This window comes from Electrophorus electricus, chromosome 1 (assembly GCF_013358815.1).
Source record: "Electrophorus electricus isolate fEleEle1 chromosome 1, fEleEle1.pri, whole genome shotgun sequence".
Lineage (NCBI taxonomy): Eukaryota > Metazoa > Chordata > Actinopteri > Gymnotiformes > Gymnotidae > Electrophorus > Electrophorus electricus.
Window position 1 is genome coordinate 19,520,644 of NC_049535.1, and position 21,289 is coordinate 19,541,932.

General features: G+C 38.7%; 3 protein-coding genes across 4 annotated transcripts in view; 1 reads left to right on the forward strand and 2 right to left on the reverse strand.

Annotated features, from left to right (window-relative positions):
• Positions 1-3,079: 3,079 nt before the first annotated feature.
• LOC113590970 (RNA-binding protein with serine-rich domain 1) lies at positions 3,080-6,903 on the reverse strand. The gene is made up of 7 exons (XM_027031315.2): positions 6,838-6,903; positions 5,820-5,975; positions 5,473-5,658; positions 4,563-4,668; positions 4,311-4,464; positions 3,835-3,976; positions 3,080-3,527 (listed from the first exon to the last, which is right to left on the reverse strand). Coding segments are annotated over exons 1-7 (852 nt in total). The 5' UTR covers positions 6,840-6,903; the 3' UTR covers positions 3,080-3,421.
• An 18-nt stretch (positions 6,904-6,921) lies between these two features.
• Positions 6,922-9,872, forward strand: LOC113590969. Of its 2 annotated transcripts, none has more exons than XM_027031313.2 (4): positions 6,922-7,091; positions 7,434-8,078; positions 8,169-8,312; positions 8,406-9,872. In XM_027031313.2, the coding sequence occupies exons 2-4, from the start codon at positions 7,461-7,463 to the stop codon at positions 9,282-9,284; spliced, it is 1,641 nt and encodes a 546-aa protein (XP_026887114.2). In that variant the 5' UTR covers positions 6,922-7,091; positions 7,434-7,460; the 3' UTR covers positions 9,285-9,872. The 2 variants fall into 2 exon arrangements, with proteins under 2 accessions (XP_026887114.2, XP_026887115.2); XM_027031314.2 differs by lacking the exon at positions 6,922-7,091 and adding an exon at positions 7,157-7,264.
• Positions 9,873-14,196: 4,324 nt separating this feature from the next.
• Positions 14,197-21,289, reverse strand: part of LOC113571418 (cohesin subunit SA-3) — a 47,378-nt gene continuing 40,285 nt past the window's right edge. Inside the window, exons 26-30 of the mRNA XM_035524216.1 lie at positions 20,750-20,863; positions 17,959-18,098; positions 17,446-17,590; positions 15,238-15,334; positions 14,197-14,244 (exon numbers count right to left, since the gene is read on the reverse strand). Coding sequence (XP_035380109.1) covers positions 14,197-14,244; positions 15,238-15,334; positions 17,446-17,590; positions 17,959-18,098; positions 20,750-20,863 — 544 coding nt within the window. The remainder of the gene's footprint in view (positions 14,245-15,237; positions 15,335-17,445; positions 17,591-17,958; positions 18,099-20,749; positions 20,864-21,289) is intronic.

Consider the following 21,289-nt stretch of genomic DNA (forward strand, 5'->3'; position numbering starts at 1 on the left):
CCTAAGAGGGAGACCTCACGCGGTCATGCGCTTACAATGTGCCTCACAACATCAACCAGCTGGAATCTTGGAGACTCTGTATATTGCAAAGTGACATTGAAACGAGTATTAAAAAAATCACTAAGGCAATAAATATATAAAACAACATTTTTGTTGTTTGGGGCTATTATTGCGATAATAAAATAATACTTTCTGATTGGAGTTACAGTTAATATCCTTTTAATGCAGTTCGAAAACAAATAAAAAATACATAAAACCTTAAATAAGTATATAAGAAAAATGAATGGAGGCCTACAAATAAATAGGCTATTAGACATAAAAAAAGTAAATAAATAACGTGTGGTCCATTTTAAAATAATAAATAAATACACAAACAAAGATAAAAACGTTAACAAATGTGTAAACCTGTAATGGGAACCCATGTGACTTATATTCATAACAAAGGCCTGAATGTGCGTAAAATGTATCGCGAGCAATACGCGATTAATCAGTGTAACCTTTTACACAACACCTATGTTCGCGGCAAGCGAAAAATGCTTTGGAGTAGTGATGTCCGATTCCTGAAGGACTTCTTTTTTTTTAATCAAACGTTCTCTAATAAAAATCGAATGGCAATCATTCATAGCTGAATCACAAAACAAAATCTAACATAAAGTAGTAAATGTGTTTTGAATTCGCTTAAATGTAGTCGGTAGCTTCGATGTTTGTGCTTTTCGCAGTCTGCACATGTGACCGTTATTGTGTCACTCCTAGAGAAACCGAATAACCTACCTTGACTCAGTCGCTGAGTGAAAGATCCTGTCCCTAGGGCCTCTGCGTGGTTCTTGACTGAGATGGATGTCAACGGTTTTCGAAAATGTTCGACTGAAATCACTCAGAAAAACATTTTAGATGAGTTGGGTTTTGCCACGTTCGGTTGAAAATTAGCCGAAAACTCAATTACTGCGACCTTTACTGTGAGTGTATGCACTCATAACAGCAACATGCAGACATTAAATGTTATGCATATTTTTATTTGCATGCATGCGCTCTTAGAATGTTGACACTGTGTGAGCTGCATATGTTACACCGCGATTTTTAATGCAAATAGAAACCATATTAGAGCTCTGAATAGACTTGTCATTCAGTAGGCCGAGCACAACGCTAATTCTCCATTCCCTGTGGCGTTCCAGTAACAGTACTATATGTCGTTACTGATGCAATTTGCGACCGAGTTGGATTTGATTAACAATGGACCTAATTTAATTAAACGTCAACATATTACAAATAGGATCACATTTAAAAGATGCCGCAAAACATGCATCCTACAGTAAAGCTCGTTTATGTTGCGTATGCTATTAACTCAAAGGTTTGCACTTTTCATTAGAAAATAAGGTTTAAAGTAGGCTGTGTACACTTGAGGTGCACAGGAATGGGGTTAGCGTGTGAAGTTCCATATACGGACTACCATATAGTGCAACCCAGCTTTCTGTACTGAGGAGTTTGTACTCCGATGACTCGGAATGACTTTTTTCTCTGTAAACTTGAAGAAGTAGTAGTGCTTAAAGATAATTCTGATTGGCTGAAAGACTTGTCTATCATTTTCGTGACCCGCGTCATCTGTTACTAGATAGAAAGCTTACCATAAGGCGGGCATTCAGCCACCGGAAAAGTGACCGATAGCATTTTGATGTAATGCCGAAAGCGATGTTTGGAAACGATTTATATTAATCAAATTGGGCTGACATAGGCTAGACGTACCGTTCATTACAGAACATTACATTTTAGTTTGCCAAAGGATGGGTTTACTACGGCGATCTCATCATCGATCATCAGTTCATTGTTTTGACCGTTAGCGGCATACATTTTGGGATCTCGGTATGTGCATAATTTAGATGCATGGGTGCAGCTTTGAACTAGTTTTTATATAAACAACTATATATTAATTGAACTATATTTTTTTTCTAAAATAGTGAGAAAATCCTTGTCTCTTGCTCAAGATCTGGCAAACTGATAACTAAAGTATAAGGACAAATATTGACATTTTTACATGACATGTTAATTATATTTGTATCTTATGATTGATCATTGGTATTTTAGTTATAATTTACAGAACACTTCAGATGTAAAAAAATAAAAATAAAAAATTACACTGGAAAACTAGATTTTGAACAGTAGACTATTGCTGGACTGTAGCCGTCTGTTGGACATGGGGTGGGGCTGGTTCTATGAGTTGCGCATATGGGGTGGGGCTGGTGTTACGGTTAGGGGATGGGTGAGGTGGTAGTGTTGAGGCCCTTGGTATAAGAGATTAGGGATGTAGTAGATGGGTGGGGTAGGGACAGAATTTCATCCCCAATGCAGCTCTCTAGTGTAAAGCTATGGGAAATCATACAACATTCTGTTAGTTTTTATCGATTCTTCTGCGCCCTCTCTTGGCCAATACCTGCAACTGCTCCACTATCTAACTGGAGGGTCCGTGGGTGCAGAGCCTCTACAGCGTCATCAGTTCTCGAACACGTTCGAATCGAACCGTCATTCGGTAGAACATCTTAGAACAGCGGCTTATGTCACGTGCGGTGATAATCGATCCTATGAAACGATGCAACGTTAACACTGCGAATCATGATGTGCACGCTCAAATCTAATATATTACCACTCTACTTCGTGTTTATGTTTGCCGCTAAACAGTAGTTCCTGCATATAACTAGACTACAATATCACGTATTTTTGCTATATCATGCGACCTACGGTAATGATCAAAATAGAAGAGCTAGCTATATAAATCAGCAGCAGCGGCTCCAGTGTAAAACAGCGAGGCACAGACAACACGCGACTTGCCGTGCGCACCGCAACGCTTCTGGGGTGGGCGCTAGCGTGATTCAAAAACCAGGCTTTTATGACTACCCAATAGTGTGTTAACAATGGAGAAAGAAATCAAGAAATAAATAGCTTTTAAAGCCCCATGTTCATCCATTATTTTTGTATTTTTGCTTTTATGTTGCATTTTGTTTCTATAGTTGTCAGTTTGTATATATATATATATATATATATATATATAAACATTTGCACACAGAATATACCCACAAAACAACAAACATATAGGAAAGAACTTCAGTTTTAATTAAGGGTCCAAAATACAGTCAAATTAAGTAACCAGCTTGCTCCAACCTCACAACTACATTAAAAAAAGGTAAAAACTTAAAAGCATGTAATTCTTGTGCACAATGAGAATAACATTCTGCAAATATGGAACACTCAGAGGAACAGAAAATCTTATGTGCTCATTAGCAATTGAGGACATGATAATGGACATGGAGCTTTCGCAGCAAAATCCTGAGAAATATGAATTTGATTTAATGAGCTAGCAATTTTTGTCCATTCAAACTAGGGCCTGAACCCATACATCTAGGGGCCGTCTTGTTTATAGCAATTAGCAACACTATCGTGAGGAGTTGGAACTAGAGCGTGAGCGGTGGCGTCTACGGCCTGGAGACCTGGAACGGGAGCGTCTCCGCACTGGTGAGCGTCGCCGAGGTGAGCGAGACCTGCAGGAATAACAAGGTACATCAGTTAAGAAGATGCATACAAACATAGTGCTTGGCACAATGCCAATATATGATCCAATGAGATCCCGAGTACCCTAAACGCTGCGGGATGTCTAATGGTCTTGTGACAGAGCTTCATGTATTGTTTCACAGACACATTACAAAGTGTTCATAGCACAGCTTTACTTGATCTGACTAATCTACGTATGTATGCATAGTGACTAAAATTGAATTCCAAAAGCTTGAACAGTGAGACTACGCATGGAATAAATGCCATTCCTCCTGGCAACCCAGGAGAGACACTGACCGTCTCCTCATGCGCGGTGGAGTACGGCGCCACATGGGTGGAGGAGGGGGCATCCTGCGTGGAGGGGACAACCTGCGAGGGGCAGGTCGTATCCTTGGAGCCAAGACAGCTGTAGCTGTGATCTCCTGACCATCTATTTGACCTGAAGACAATGGAAACAGCGCACTAAACGGATTGGTAATTGTACTACTTTTAATTTTTTTTTTTTTTTTTTAATTGAAAAAGTCCCATCGGGTAGCCTTCAAAGTCTTTTCCACAGTAAGAAAAAGCATGGCTCCCTATTAGGAAAAGGAAACGGATTTTCAGTAATACAATACAAAAGACAAAAACCAAGGACACCAGCAATATTTAAAGAGCTGAACCATTTCTAGATGAAACAAGAGATTTCCACATGCCAGGGGCACCAATTACCACAATAATCATATTCTCTTTAATGTATCAGCAGAAAGAGTATTCATTACCAGGCAAGAATTTACCTCCATCCATGTGTTTGAGGGCCTTCTGAGCTTCCTCTGGAGTTTCATACTCAACATAGGCGTAGCCTCTTGACAAGTTTGGATGAAAACGATCTAAAGGCATGTCAATCATTTTTATCTTCCCATATGTAGAGAAGATCTCTTGAATGTGATCCTACAAACATACATAAGTCATTAAAAATATTGATGACCTGAACGTTTATTTATTTTGGTGTCATCAGTGTCCCAGAGAAGAATTCCGAGATTACTTACCTTGGTGACATTCCTAGTTAGCCTTCCTAGATGAAGTTTGGTAGGTTTGGGGCTCGGGCTCCTCCTCTTGCGTTCTTTGTCATCAACTCTTTTCTGTGATTTGGACCTACACAACAAATACATTCAAATTCACCATTATTTTTCAGACCCTTAAGACAAAGAGGAAAGGAATTTTAAAATGCAAATATTGACATCACCAATTAAAAACTAATGTGGATGAATTAAAGTTCCAATGGGGAATTGCCAAAACAGTACCAGTGACCTGCTATCCTGATCTGAAAGATCAGAATTGGAGCCCATCTTGGCATATTTTAATCAAGTGGTACAGAATTTTAAACCCTGCGAAATTGGACATGCAGTCACAACATTTCATTTGACTGATATATTCAATGACAGCAAATCTAGTTAGCATTTTAAAGACGAACGTTAGTTTCCATTTAACAGCAATATGATTACTCAGAGTCTAGTCACACTTTTAATAATCTATTAACTAATCAAACTACTGAGTATTTTTAGTTGCTTATTACTGTGGGAAGGCTAATCTCCATGTTCTTTAATTAATTAAATCCTTAACTTGTGACATTTTAACTTCATTATTCATTACAGATGTACTTAGTACAATTTACATTTACGGCATTTAGTTGCCGCAAAGCGATTACAACCATGACTGAATACAACTTGATCAATTGAGGGTTAAGAGTCTTACCCAGGAGCCCAACAGTGGCAACTGGCAACCTTCTGATTACAAGTTAAGTACCTTAACCACTGAGCTACCACTGCCATTTTTGCAAAACAACAAAACCAGTAATTTAGAAAATAGTTGCTTAAATCACAGACTTAAAACTTGTTTTTTTTTTCACAAATGTACAAAACATAGCCTTCGGCTGCAAATACGTTTTGAACAGCTTACTTTGAGCGTGAGCGCCTGCGATTATCATGCCGTCTCCGACTGGGGCTGGGTGACCCTGAGGACCCAGATGAGCTGGAGGAGCGAGAGGAGCTAGAGGATCCAGAGCGGCTGGAGCCTGAAGAGGAGCTGGAGCCACTGGAAGAGCCAGAGCTGGATCCAGAGCTGCTGCTGGAGCTGGAGCTTGACCTATGCAAAAGAGCAAGAAAGATTAAACAATTCTATTTAAAAATGCAAAATGATGAAAGGATACTGTGGAAAACAAGGACTGGAATGCATTAAAAATAATAGGAAAGTAAGTTTCATTACACAGACACACTAAGTCATTCTTAGGCTGTATTAAACCTCACCTGCTGCTGCTGCTCCCAGTGGAGTTACTGCGGCGTTTGCGATTCTTCTCTCTGCCTCTCTCCTTATCAGCACCTTCCTTCGCACCAACCTTTTCTTTGCCTTTTTCTTTGGCTTTGTCCTCTGAACGCTCTCTGCGTTTGGTAGGTGACGGGGCCCTGCGTGAATGGTTACGGGGAAAAAAAAAATTCGTACGTTAAGAACATTTTCTTTTATGAAAAGACTTGCTTGAGATTTAAGGTCAAACATGACTTGTAAGTCTAACACGGCTGCAGCTCCTTGTTAGTGTGACTAACGCACTTGCACTGATGTCGCCCGCAGCAATAACAACTTCAGCTGTAGAGTTTAGAAGTAAAATTACGAAATCATCCAATACGAAATCATCCAATACAGGCCTCACCAGTAGACACGATCTTAGCATAAATAAACTACAGCTAACTTGGCAACTATATGAATAAATTCTGCTATTTTTCATGTTACTTCGTGTGTGATTTAAATATATAACAGGACATTGTAATACAACATACAAATGTTAAACCCACGACATTTCATCTTCAAGTATTAATATCGGTATATAGCGTTAGCTAACGAGACAATAGTTTCTAACCCAATTAGCTAGCGGTTAGCTATCTTACCAAACACAACCGGTTAGCTAGGTAGGTAGCTAGCACAATTTCTAGTTAACACAACGATCATAGCTAGCTAGCGTTCTTAAATAAATTAATATTGCATATGGTTAATAGTGACTTAAAGTCTCATGTCTATATTCACAATTTAAACAATTAGCTAGCTAAGATCGCTTAAGACCTATCGCTAGCTCGCTATGTTAGGCCAACTGGCTCCCTTGCACATTAGCTAGTTTAGCAAGGATTATTTTTAAATAAACCACTCTTCAGATAACTAGCTAAATAAAATTTAGCAAAGAACTAGTTGCACTAATTTTCTGAAATAGTCGGAATTCGAAGAATTCTCGACCTTTCTCGAAAGATTTAGAATGAAACTGAGGAATTAAAAACTCACATCTTCGCTAAGCACACTTCCCAGGTCTAACCGCCGTGTTCTTTGCGTTAATGTCGCGATTACGTCACTTGCTATGCGACATTTTTCACAGGGCTCTATGTTTATGAATTGAAAGTGAGTTCGTCTCGGTATAAGTGCTTTGTATAAGCACAAACAAGCTCGTAATTCATTTTTGGAAAGTAAAATGTACATTTACCATGTAACTAACTGCAAAAGCGGCCCTGTAGCATACAAAGAACTCAACGTCGCATTAGGTGAGTAGCTAAAAGGCTAGCTAGCGTTAGCTACTAATGACTAATGTTCATCTAGTTAGCTAACCCAGCTAGCTTTAGTTGGTAAAAGATTTTGTCCAGCAACTTAGATATGATTGTAGTTCGAAGAAGGAAATGTTTTATTTATATTGTCTAATTGACGTTAAGCTACGCAGGTAAGACAAAACCTAAATATTTTTGTTTTCACTGGTTCACTGTAACAAGGTTCAACAACGATGAAGAATAATGTTAAATGTTCTGCTGCAATATACATATGTAACGTGTAAGCTGCATACTAACAGTTGCCAGATTGATAGGATCATAACACTGTAAACTTTTGTATAGTTTAAAGAGACTTTCAAGACTGTGACCATGGGCAGGCTAGATGACGCCGCCAAGCGCAAGGTGGTAGAACTACGGGAGGCCGGCCTGAGTTTCCGCAAGATCAAAGCTGTCCTGGAGCTGGAGAACATCAAGGTGTCTGCACAGGCCATCTACCTCTTCCTAAAGGAGTTCCATGGAAAGAGTCGCCAAAAAGGTGCTTTGTCCGGAAACAGCTGCCCTCCGGCAGCCTCAGGGACTGCACCAGCAAGGGATGTGGGGCTTGGGGAAGCAAGGCAAAGTGGTTGGAGTGAGCAACAGCTGAGGAATCTGCTGCGAGAGGCCTCCCGCGTCACTTGCTTCCCATCCCCCACAGATTCCTCAGGGCAGAGTGGAGCACCTCCAGACTCCAGGGGACAGACCTCTGGGACAGGGGTCACTAGCCATGAGCAGCAGGACGGGGATGGGAAGGACGAAGATGTCCGTATTGTCAGTGTCACCTCACTGGCGCATAATACTCAACATGGGAGCATTCACACAGCACGTTCAGGGATTAGCTCAGGAGCAACTGGTCCATTTTCAAGGAGAAGGTACACACCCTCACCAGCAAACCCAGTTCTTGTGGCTCGGAAAAGACTTCTGGATAAGGCTTTGTTCCACAGAGCAAGGGTATGTAGTCAGTGTTCATTAAAAATCTCACTCTACTTTTAATTAATGTGTTTTAATCATTGGCAGTGTACCTTTGATCATTTTGTTTAGGTAAGGGACAGTGGCCCTCAGTCTGGACAACAGGCAGTGTCGTTACTGAGAAGAGACCAGTCTTGTTTTTCTGGCTCTGAAGGAAGAAAGGTTATGTTACCCCAAACTGCCTCATATGACCTCACAACCCCCCGACCTCCTATGGTGAGTGAATTATGATTTACATTAAATTTGTCCAAAATTATGAAAAAACATTCACTGGTTTTCTAAAATAAGCTGAAAACCCCTGTTCATCAGAGGGGTCTTCACCCAGGAACCAGCATTTTAAGACGAGGATTTCAGCAAAGGGCAAATGTTCCTACGCGCTCACTTCAGCAACCACCCCGCATTGGCATTCGACTTCCTACCCCAGCCCAATCAAGCACCGTGCCCCAGAATGCGAGCTCCTCTGTACGGGCCCAGGCCCCAACCAGCCAGCCCTCCCCTCCCTGCCAGCAGAGCAACCTGGATGCTGGAACACCAAGTGGCCTACAGGAGCAGGTCAAGTCTCTGGCTTCAGAAGTACGCAGTCTTAGCTTGGCTCTGAGGATGATGATGGAGCAGCAGGGACGGCTGGAGAGAGAGCAGAGCCAGCAGACACAAGTCCAGAAGCAGATCCTAAGTACCTTGCAGGAGCTAACATCCAAATTGGGCCCTTGCAGCCTTCAGCACACTACAACTCCCACAATTCCCTCTTGCCCCTTCTCTTCAGCCTCTTATAGCCAAAGTACTTTCACTGCCAGCCAAGCCAGCTATACTTCATGCAGCCAAGCCCAGTCCAGGTACAGTGACATTGATGGGTCCGTTCTAGAGAACATTGAGGCATTTGCTTTGGATAGTCTTAGCACTGCTACCATAAATGGCTTTCAGCCTTGTAGCACTTCAGACACCCTCTCTTTCACCCAGACACACCCTCCAGCATTCACACAGTCTCGCACACAAACCTACACCCCTGATGTGCTCTCCTACACACAGTCACACACGGACACCTATGCAGGGATGGACAGCAAGCCTGTAGAAATGGGCTCAACCAGTACAAATGGATCTTTTCCGGCTTGTAGCTCTTCTACTCAGTCATCTCAAGCTATCTCTCCACATGATGCCCAGCTGACCATCATCAAGGTGGAGAATATTTAAAACAAAAATAGTGAATTTAAGGACTTTATTTCCTCTTTCCATCCTACAGTTTTTGTAAATTCTGGATATACATATGTGGTTGAATAGAACTGGACTGCATGGAGATTACCTAAGAGGAAAACCTTTTAGGTAGCCCTGCAGCTGTAGCCATAGTGGTTCAGTAACTTTTAACAATAGTTTGGGATATCCCCTCACAGACTTTGTTAAAATAGTTTTTTTATAATTCTCAAATGGCTTTAATTGGCATGACCAAACTCATGTTCAGTATTACAAATAGGTAGACTGTTAAATTCTGTTTTGTATATATAGATATAGAATAAATCCAAAGTAATGTATTCATTTATGAACATGATATAAATTTTCAACCTTTGAAGATGGATGACCCTATCTTTGTGGTTTCACAAAGACTGTACAACATATTGGTATTTTCATGCCACTTGAATGTGCTTTTTTGGTAATTTTGTACCCTGCACATTTCATTGTTTAGATGTGGGAAGGTTGGTGGAACAAATTAGAAGTTCCATGTACATGAGGTAACAAGATGAAATGTTGGAATTGTTGTAAAAATAAAGTCTTTAAGAATGCTGAGCACCATATCTAACATCAGCTCATCATTTAAACCTATTGCAATCATTTCATAATTTTGTGATAATCATAGATCCAACACTACACAGCAGTAGGATATAATTAGTTATACAACTGACATATTTTATTATGTAACTTAACAGCCTAGCTGTTTAAAATGTACAAAATAAATTATATGGCTACAGGCCTTTTCTGAATAGACAGCTCAAAGGTAGGTGCCTTTTTCAAAATTTCCCTCTCATTATCAGTTCGGCAAAACATGACTTGTTCTCACACAATGAAAAGGCTACAATTTTACTCTATCATTAGTGATTGCACTTGTTGGATGACTACAGTGTAGCATATAATTGGCTCAGTGCATCAAATTTTGTCCTACTGTGAGAATGTTCTATACCATAGTGCATAGAGGTTTAAAGTATGGCAGGCTTATATATTGAATCTTCACCTTATAAAGCATCTACTATTGAATAACAACTTAGAACCTTTTGGCCATTTTAGTCACCATGCACAATTTTGGAAGTAACCAAAGCAAATGGTAATAATATTAAGCAGGATTCCTTTACCCTCACAGGTCCAATACAACTAAGTTTTATTAGCAAAACTACACATATAAAAATAGAAACAAACACTTAATACAATGGTAATATATGCATGCTCAGTAAATCTTGGTAAGATGGTTCAGTAGATAGGACAGCTCATCATAACACCTTCTTGTGGACCATGAACCAGTCCCTTCTTGTCCCCTTTTTGAAATTATTTGTGCTGATGCTACTGAACAATGTAAACTATGTTTGCCCTAATATATCACATCTTATACCCTCCTGGAGAGTACCAGAAAGATAGATGGGCTCCATTAATGAAATTGCACTCCTTTTTTATAATCACAATTTTCGATCTGAAAATTCTCAGTTCCTATTATTTTAATTTAGCATAAAACAACGTGTTTACTTTTCTTATTGTTAGATTGTGAGCGATAAAACCATTCAATGGCACCAATTGAAGGTATGGGCCCCTGGCTCCCAGCTCTGACTGGAATGCAAAGGTTAAAGATTTACATGAAAAGGGTACCTTCAAAGAGTCAGGCTCTTTCATAAGCTTTTCAAAAAAGTAAAATATTGCGTGATACACTTATGTGATCACCAGGGATGTATTTATATTTAACTGTTATACATTACATCTGCTGTGTTCCTGTCCTTTTGAATTTGCTTATCTTAGAAAAACCTGCACATGCATCTCTCGTCTTGCTGAACTGAAAAGCCTACATGAATGCTCTAGAGACCCAGACTTACTTACCTCTCGAACTTCTGTTCTGATTTATTAGATGCTGCCCATCAGCTAACCTTTATATAAATACAAATATATCTCCTCAGTTATTCTCAGGAGTAGAATTTTGTTTACATATCCTCTCTGTAGGACCCAAGTGTTTTGTATGCAATTCAATTTGACTAACATCAAAGGTTTAATATCCACAATCTGGTGTCACCCAGTGGAGGAAAGAGGGTTTGAATCTGACTTTTCTGTGTTTTTCTCTTTTGCCACCTCAATGAGTTTTTCCCTCACTTCTCTCCCCTTTGGCTTGTTCAACAGGGATCAAAACCCAGATTTTTTTTAAAACTGCTTGTGAAACAAATTGTAAAAAATTTGGAAGATGTTAAATGCCATATATAAAAATACATTAAAGCCAACATATTTAAATATAATGCATGTTCACTATAAAATATTTATAACATTTATATAACATTTATCATACTACAGGTAAAAACGAAATGCAGATATCATTATTTTGATTATTAAGATGTTACATTTTACTTGTCCAAATATTGGAGTTATGAGCTATTGGGGGGGGGGGGGGGGGGGGGGGGTGCAGGCAGGTAAAGGCTGAGCACCATATTTACATACAGATGACTGGTTGTGGAACCCTTTTTCAATGGTGGTTCATACTCTTCTTCATTGTCTTCAGTTGAACTGTTGTCAAGATGTGGATTATTCATCAGCTCTTCAGCCAGATGCAACTTTAAGTCCAGGTATTGTTCAGTCCTTTGCAGGTCGATTCAGGACTTTGCTGTAAGATTTATATTGGAGCCAGGAGTTTGTGATGGCAACATTAAATAAATGACCAATTACTGAGGTAGTCCATTTCTTGGTCCGGCTCAACATTTTTTGAAAAAAGCTTAGCATTCAGTTGCACAGGTCCACCCCACCCACATTTTCATTGTATTCTCTGACTTGGACGTGACTTCTCACTTGTACGTGACGCCTTTGTTGAACCATCTGGTGCAGTTATCCTTTGGATCTTTTCCATGAATAGTAGAGGTCATTAGCACCATTTTTTTTGTCATATAATTTTGTAATAGTCAGCTCAGAACTATTTCTGACCACCATTTCTGATGCTTCTCTGCCTTCTTGTTGCAACTGTTTGTCACCATTTAACTGACATGGCTTTGGGACCCTGTTTTTCATTAGGGTTCCAGTTGCAGCAACTCTTTTCCAGCAATTCAACCATACATAGGACTACTGCTGCTGCCTGATTTTTTGTCAGCAAATGTATTCTTCCCTTGTTACATTTCAAAGTCTAGCATCAAGACATCTGGAGAGGCAAGGACAAATACCTTCATGCCAGTAGGGTACAGCATGCCTGGAACAAATTGCCTAAATGGACAGCGGCCTATAAAAGGAATGATTTGCTCATCGACATAGAGCTTTCCTGGTTTTGGAAGGCAAAGGCAGCAGAGAGGTCTGACTTTCTAAAGAATGTGTGTTGTCTTCGTTTCTTCAGTCACATCCAGGTCATTGACAATTTTCAGTGGGTTTCTCAGCTTGAACAACCTCTCTCTTGCCATTTTGTTGATTATTATTGGTACTTTTGTTTTTTGGGCTCAAAACATCTTGATTCTGGGTTAACCAAGGCAGGTTCGTGGACTGATATACTGGGAAACGTACTCAGTTGGACTCCAATTTGCATGGACCATAGTGTCATCTTGATGATCAGAAGGCGTATGTTGCACAGGTCTGAATCTATTGGGATGGAAAAACATGAAAATATGTTGGTAAATAACCTATGTAATTATCTCCAACTACTTTGATCACATTGAAATGTAGCTATCGGTTATTACTGTAATAATAAAAAAGCTAACTATGCAGTGATTAATAATAATGTAGTGCTAATGTATTTTACTATGGATAACATTAGGTATGATTACCCTGGAGATAAAGAACATACTTGTTAGTCCCCAGAGGATGAGTTTTTCTGTTCACCTATGTCTGTTGGCTCATCCATCTCTTCTTCAGAGCTCTCTACCTCTTCATCAAGTTTAAACTCATCCTCAGCATTTTCATCTGATATCTCAAAATTTGAATCTGCCTCTATTGTTCTGTCCTCTGCTTTTGTCCCATCTCCTACAGCAGTGTGGAGAAACACTGTGAAAATGAAAGACATCAAGATTATCCTGGTGTCCATTATAGATCTTCATAAATGGTCTATTATTTCAACACAATATAAAACCTACTGTTTTCACAGCACACCTGACATGTTAATAAACAAGACAATATAAAACATATTAAACATCAGTAACTAATCAATATTTGACTTACCTTTTCTGTTTCCATAAAATGCGCTTGTTCCTATAGATGCCATTTTGTATTGACAAAAAAGGAAGTTGTGAACATTCCAGACACATGGTATCAATGGAAATCCCAGGACATACTCTTTGTAGGACAGCAGGAATTAACCGTGAATCAAATGTGTAAAAAGAGAAGCAAAAACACACTGTCCACTATAAAGGACACAACTGAATAGACGGGGTCTCGGGTAGATACAAGTATTGGATTTCAGATGCAGCCATAACAGTCTACAAAGGGACTTGGAGTGGTCAGGTGCAGCTATATTGCTTCATAGAAAAAGTGTGCTGTTTAACATGCTACATTTGAGCAACTGGAGGCCAGAGCAGGCTGACCTTTTTTGTTTGTTTATTTTCACCTGGTGTCAATAAACTTCACTCCTGTCTAGAATAAATCTTTGAGTCTTTTTGTGAGAGAACACATCCTACATGCAGAACAATTAGTTTATTTATATTTGTTTTGACACTAACCACTCATTCTTTACCCCTCCATCAAAAAAGAGGAAAAAAAAGCAAACGATTTATTGCTGGAATGTTACTTAACAAAATGGACAAATTTTGTTTATTATATATATATATATATATCACACACAACTTTCATTTTTTTAAAAAGAACAGTAATCAAGTTTCATACATTTGAACAATCCCACACACTGCTCTCTGAATATGTGTGCAGAGGAAACATGGGTGAATTTTTTCACGCTTGGAGTTCAGTCAAACAGCTCTTCTAAGAAGCTGGTAGAGTGGCGGGTTGATGGCTAACAGAGAGAGAGAGAGAAAAAAGAGAAATTAGACTCTCAGGAAGCAACCAAGACTATTTCATATGGTTTCAAAACTGTAAGTGAACCCTCACAGTGGGGTAACAGTAATAATATATTCACATTTTCAGCATTTGGGAAACGCTTTTATCTAATGCAACTTAAATATTTAGGTATTTCTTTCAAGTGGACCTCTTTTTTTTTCTTTTTTTTTTACATAAATATATGAGTGAGAACTGAGTCTTTGCTTTTGGCTTCCAAACCATTAAACTTGTCCTTTTCAGATTTCAGTACACTCCCCAAGTACTGCAGTCACTTGAAAACCTGAGATCGGCTGAAAGTATATATACTCCCTTTACCATTTTTAAATTGACTTTATTAAGAAAATTCAATTAAATTCAATACAAACACCATCACAAAAACCTCACAAACAATATCCACCGGAGGACCCAGACTACCTTCACTCTATACATTAACAATTAACAATACCATTTACATCTGTAAATTTGGTATACATCATCCATTTATATGTCCAAAAGAGTCCATGGAAATGTATTTTTTCCTCTCGTATCAATCGTCTTCAACCTTTTTAACTCGCACACGATCTGTTTAAATACTGTTTCTGCAGGTACTATACATTGCTCAATAATCATCTTACATCGTGTTTTCCAAATCTTCGAATTTATCACACAATCATCCAACAAAAGTCCTTTACATTCTCAGTCAAATTCTCATTAAACACTCCATACATAATACTTTTCCTGTTACGACCCCATTTAAACCCAATACCTTCCATTTTCTCCTAAATTTCAATAGTCCTTGTGCACTGCAGTAACAAATGTTCTATCGTTTCATCGGCTATGCAATTATAGATTGGACATTCCTTTGTTGTAACAAAACAACTCCATTTGACAATACATCGTACACCTCCCAACCACACAATATAATGATTTTAGGCCCAGTGTAGGTGTCCCATCTCATTTTCTTCCTCACCAGAGTCACAGCTTCATCGAAGTCTGAGTCTTCATCTTCATAATCCTCGATCACTGGCTCCTCTACTTCTTCAAAGTCCTCCTCAATCAGGGAAAGTCTGAAAACACACACCCACACACACAGTGAGCGCAAAGGTGTGAATGTTACTACCTTCACACACTTGCATTCATTCTGTGGGCAAATGACTTTGTTCCTGAATTCAGACTTTGGACACACAAACACACACCCACACAGTGTATGAGATATGATGTATAATTGAGAAGTATAATTGCGTTTCTCTCATATGTCTTGTTTATCTTATTTTTAACCAAAAATTAAGTGCTTTAAAGAAAAATAATAAACATTCAAAAACAATAACAATAAAATTATCATAAACCCACACAAACCACCAAGAACAAGTTATTTATAACAAGCTATTATTCTGTCCTTAGTTTATGAAAAATAGCACCCCTGCTGAAGACTTTTAGTTTAGTAGCTTGTCATTCCTTTGCGATCCTGTTGTTTATGCCATTAAACGCATTGTCTGTAAGTGATTAAGGATATTGTACAGATCCTAGATAATTGAGTATTTGTAGTTTGTTTACCTTAATGCTTTAATCTTATTTGTGTTAAATGTACAAATGCTTCCATGTTAGCTTAGATTCTATTCATTCTAAACTATATAAGGAGTAAAACCTTTTATATTTATAAGGATTTGTAATTTGCAGTCCGCATAGCCATGAAATGTTTTTTTTTTTTTTTTACAATGTAAAGTTGGTAGTACAAAGGTTTCATAAGTAGCAGAGCAAGACTCAATAGTCTTCTTCAGTCTGCTTGTACTGACTCCTCTTGTTGAGCGTGCTTTAGCTCTTATATTGGTGTTACTTATATTGTATTTTTATTCTTATGTTCCTTACAGTTTCACTCCCATTCATTCGGTGCATAATGCATAGGTCAATAAAGCATAGGAGCTTGGAGGCTACGTCCTGACTCTCACGAATTTGTTTGAAGGGAGTTTGACTTGTTGTTGAATTGTGTATGCTTATACACACAAGGACAACAGTATAGTTATAGTCAATAGACATGCTTTTTGCCACTTAACTGCCATTGCATTTAATCAGTTTTGTGCACCTGAAACTTAGGGTCCCTAGTTAGGATGACCATGTTTAGTGGGACACACCCTAGTATTATAGGAGGTTAGAACAGGCTCAGGTCACATGGTTAGGGACAGAGTGGGGTAGTCTTACTCAGGGGAGCCCAGGTGACATCACTTACCTGGGGCCCATAATCAGATTCACCTGTGAGCCATAAAAAGGAGCACAGTCAAGTGATAGATGAGGTTTTCGGCGTGGTTGAAAACACAAATTTGTAGCTTTCTTCCATGTGTAACCAGAGTTTTTTTTCCCATTCCCAGTGACTACGTTTATAATATTGTTTGGACTCCACTAATTAGAACATAAAAAATGAAAACTGAACGAATGGCCTAGGATCGAGAATAAAGTATGCTGGCACAATCTGCCAGCCAGATATATAAGCCATCAGGGTTGGAAAGTGTGCATGAACAAATCTTCCTTTACTCATGTGACTCTGAAATCACACAAGTGTATATATTTGGCTCTATATTTACATAATACTGGGGTTAAGTGTATTTTACACTATTTGTGCATATAAGGAACATCTTTCTACCATTCCCTAGGGCACATATACCAGCTTTAAAGTTACAGGGCAGTGGTAGTTCAGTGGTCAAGGTATTTAACCTGTAATCAGAAGGTTGCTGGTTTAAGCCCTACCACTGCCAAGTTGCCGCTGTTGGGCTCCTGAGTAAGGCCCTCAAATGCTCAAGTTGTACTCAGTTATAATTGTAAGTCACTTTGGATAAAAAGTGTCAGCTAAATGCTATAAATGTAAAGTTTGTGAAATGAGTGGTGTAATGTTAAAACATCAGTCAATTATTGGGGTGTTAAGACAGATATGATTTAGTATTTATTTAGTTGCCAGGATAATATATATATATATTATCTGGCTAATTGTCAAACTTTATAGCTCTTCTATACACATCTCTAGATCTCTGAATTGATATTTTTACATTTGTAAATGTGGATAATGATGTAGCCGAGTGAAAAAGGAATATATATTATTGTCCATGAAAGGTAAAACTGCAATATAGCTGTAATACACAACTCACATCAGAAATTATGGATGGAGATGTTTTTTGGGGGGTGTTCATACCCTTCCACGATATCATCCACTGAAGATCGCTCCAAGCTGGTCTCCCTGTAGGAACCTGTAGAGCGATGGAGGGGCTTTTTGTGTGCAGTTCTACTAGACAGAGCTGTGGAGGTGAGGGCAGGGGTATCCAAACTTCTCACTGGCCCTGTACACATACACATACAAAACGACTCACAACTTAACATACAGCTATTAGTTATTTTATGACTCAGTATAAAATCATTCCTTCTAGCAAGGAGAGCAGCATTATTTTACGAATAGACCACTTAAAGGGTACATGTTGAAACACAGATGCCCTCCCTCATGTGTGGCAAGGAAGGCAGAGACCGAAAAGAGAAAGACAAATGATGACAGCTAATACCTACAGAGAACAAACGGTCAGAAAAACTATAAATGCAAAGTTAAACAATTCTGATGTTCCTCAATCACCATGTAAAAAGTCCAGGCCCACTGAAGGAGCCCAGCTCTTTGCTCTGAGCATGTTCATGCACATGAGTGTGTGTTTATATTTACCCTCCACACGACGGCGTTTCTTGGCAGGTGTGTCATGGGAAAAAGCAGGAGTTTCTCTGAGTCCTGAGCACAGGGAATGCTCATACATATTCACACATCTGTTATTCATACTGCCACACACTTGCTGTAGATAACTCAGTCTAAAGAGAGAAAAATGGGGAGAAATGTGCCATTTCACTTTTGAGATAGCAAAATTTTTTTCAAATGTGTGCACCAAAAGCCGAGTAAAGAACCACGCAAAAGGATGTGCTTGAGTGAATGGGTATATAGGAAAAGAGATTCAGTATGTGAGAGACTGAATATACAGACACAGACACACACACAAAAGTGGGTGGCTAAATCATTTTTTCTTCTACCAGTCCTGTGAGTTTGAGGGTCTGCTGCTTTTCTTTGGATTGCGTTCTTCTGAATTGAGATTGATGTTTTAATTACTGGGATATGTTGCAATTGATGTTTTAATTACTGGGATATGTTGCTCCTCCTACTTAGGGGTCACAATCTCAAGTGCCCTTATCACCACTGGGTCAACCTTGGGTTTAAACTTGTACATTCTCTCTTTTACTTTATTCAGTCCCTGGTATTTTTCCAGCTTTCCATATTCCTTCATTTGTAATGCTTTCATCATTCACCACTACTGTTTTCTATATCTTATCTACAATCACAATGTCTGGTTGGTTCATCACTACTTGCTTATCTGGATCTGGAGGTCTCACAGGATTATAGCCTTGTTCTTCACCGCTCTTCCTACCATCTGGACTTGGGGGATGTCCAGCTCATATGCCTTGCATATGCTCCTCTCTATGATCTCTGCCACTTGGTTGTGTTTCTCAGTGTATACTTTCCCTTTCAGCATCTTGCATCCTGTGCTGAATCTGTATCTTGGGTCTTCTCTGGTGTGATACACACCTGCCTCGATAGATACTTCGATACTTGTTCATCTGTGATGAGTGCTGTTTTCAGTCCTGCCTTTTCCAGCCATTGGTAGGGAATATCTAATGGTCAATAGCCATCACTGCTATACATTGACAGTACATTCCATGAGGGGCACCTCTTGTTTCCATGGTGATCACATCTTCCTTATGAACAAGATACTCCCTCACCAGCACATCCTTAGGGGCCAATGCATGGACATATTCATGGTTGTTTCATGTTTCACTCTGGACAGTGGCTCATGCACTTAGTGTGACCCTTCACCCCTCCTTCTGGCTGGTGAACAGTCTTGGGATGTTGGAACTTAGGTGGGGCACCCCATGCATTGTAAGGAGCTTTCTATGCCTAATGTCAGCAGGTTCCAGTTCTTTTGGCCAGCTTGAGCCTCCTTATGTCAGAATGTGCATTTAATGTATGACTACCCAGAGTTGGGTAGAATTTGGAGAAGAAAGAAATAAACATTTGGAGCTCTTCAAATGTGCATGTAATACCAAAAATGTCAAGTATGTCCAGTATCACAAGAGGATGTCCAGTATTGTTTTCCTTATGAATTTTAAGGGAAAGACGATTCTGATTTTGCTGAAATGATGGCATGATTAATAGTTGACTACAAGGACTATAACTGTGGCGTGATGGTAGAGCTGTTCGGTCCCTAAAAGCTGGTATAAGAAAGCTGTGTGATTGAAGAAAAGACCTTTACAAGAAAGAAGCAAACAGCTCCACTTTCATCAGCTGGCTTGAAGGACTCTTTTTATAGAAAATTGAATTTCACTCACTTTGACAAAGATTTTTAAAATATATAAACTTTAACAAAGTTTCAAAACACACACAGTCCATATATACAATCTAAAATGCAAAAACAGCCAATTTTGAAATCTCGATTTCTTTGATGTCACCAGACAAAACTAATTTGCAAATCTGATTATTCTGCCTACAGCAATTTAGTCCAACTCACTTACATTGTAGTTCTCAGATGTGTTTCAGCTGAGTACTTTTTGAATGAGGTATAATACAGGGCAGCCAGTCAGAACAGAGCTCTGATACATAAGATATCTAGCTTAACAGCACAGAAACCAAACAGCCTGTTTAATTCTAAGGGATAAACAGAGGAAATATGGTTGCATAAAAATGTGTGTTTTTGAAAATAAAGCCACAAAAATAACTGAACATCAATTCTTCTAGGACTTCTAGGACTGTCTGGAATTGGTAGAGTTATATTTAGACAAGTCAAGGATTCCAGTAGTGGCAAGACATGCACCCACAATATCCTGGCCATCTTTATTAAAATGAGCACGTAGACTTAAACGACGAATAAATACTTCAGTAACATAAATGGACTTAAATTTATTAGTAGTGGTTGTAGATATAGTTGTAGGTTAGACATTTGGATAGAACAGTTCACTCCAGAGATGTCAATTCCAAATCACTGGGAAGGAATGGTGACAACTTTCTTATGGTTTAAATAGGCAGGAGGAGCAATCCATCCATTAGTACTGTTTCACCAGTTCACCAGTCTTGAGTCAAGTTTTTGTTTTTAGTATGAATCATGAATTGAAAAATATGAGAATTCAGTTGGTGGATTAAACTATAGCATTTGAAAAATGGGTTAAAGTTAAAATTGTGTATTTAATCTTGCTTGGTCGTAGTACTATTTCTTCATTAAGATTATGGTTTTTCTCCCAAAGTTTGCCTCATAATTATACTACTGCAGTGGACTGCACTGTCTTGTAGTAGTGGTTTAAATGTGAAATAAGCACATTTCAGGGTCTGCTCATCAACAGTTAACCCAACTAATGCAAGCATAAGAGATATGACTGATGTATATCAAATAAACGAATAAATATAAATAATTAAGGCATACAGCTTGGTGCGGTCCTGCTTTACAAGTTTGAAGCTGAATTCGCTGAGGATCTCCAGAAATCTCAGATTTGAAATGTCATCTGCAGCTCCCTGCGCAGCAAACTTGATACCATCCCTGCACACACATACATTATTATGAATATATTTTAACATATATAGAAAGCTTACAATTCATGTCATAAAATTAACACAGAAATTCTCGAAAACAGATATGCTGACCCAAGGTTCCATAATTTTGAACCAGAAATTAGCTCACATCCTCTGGTAGTAGATATGACAGTTCAGGCATATTTTCTTCAAAAATAGATATGCATCCAAATTCACACCCCACCAATCTGACAAACAGTTAAATGATGACATCTAATGTTAGTCTAAGACCTGCCTTACAATTATTTGATCTTTGTTTATAGACTTTTTCCTAGTTCTCACCAGTGCAAGACAAACATTTCTTAACTGATTTCTTTGAAATATTGAGATTAAATATACTGCAAGCAAAAAAGGTCTGAAAATGTCATCAAAGAACACAAAGATCATATTGCAA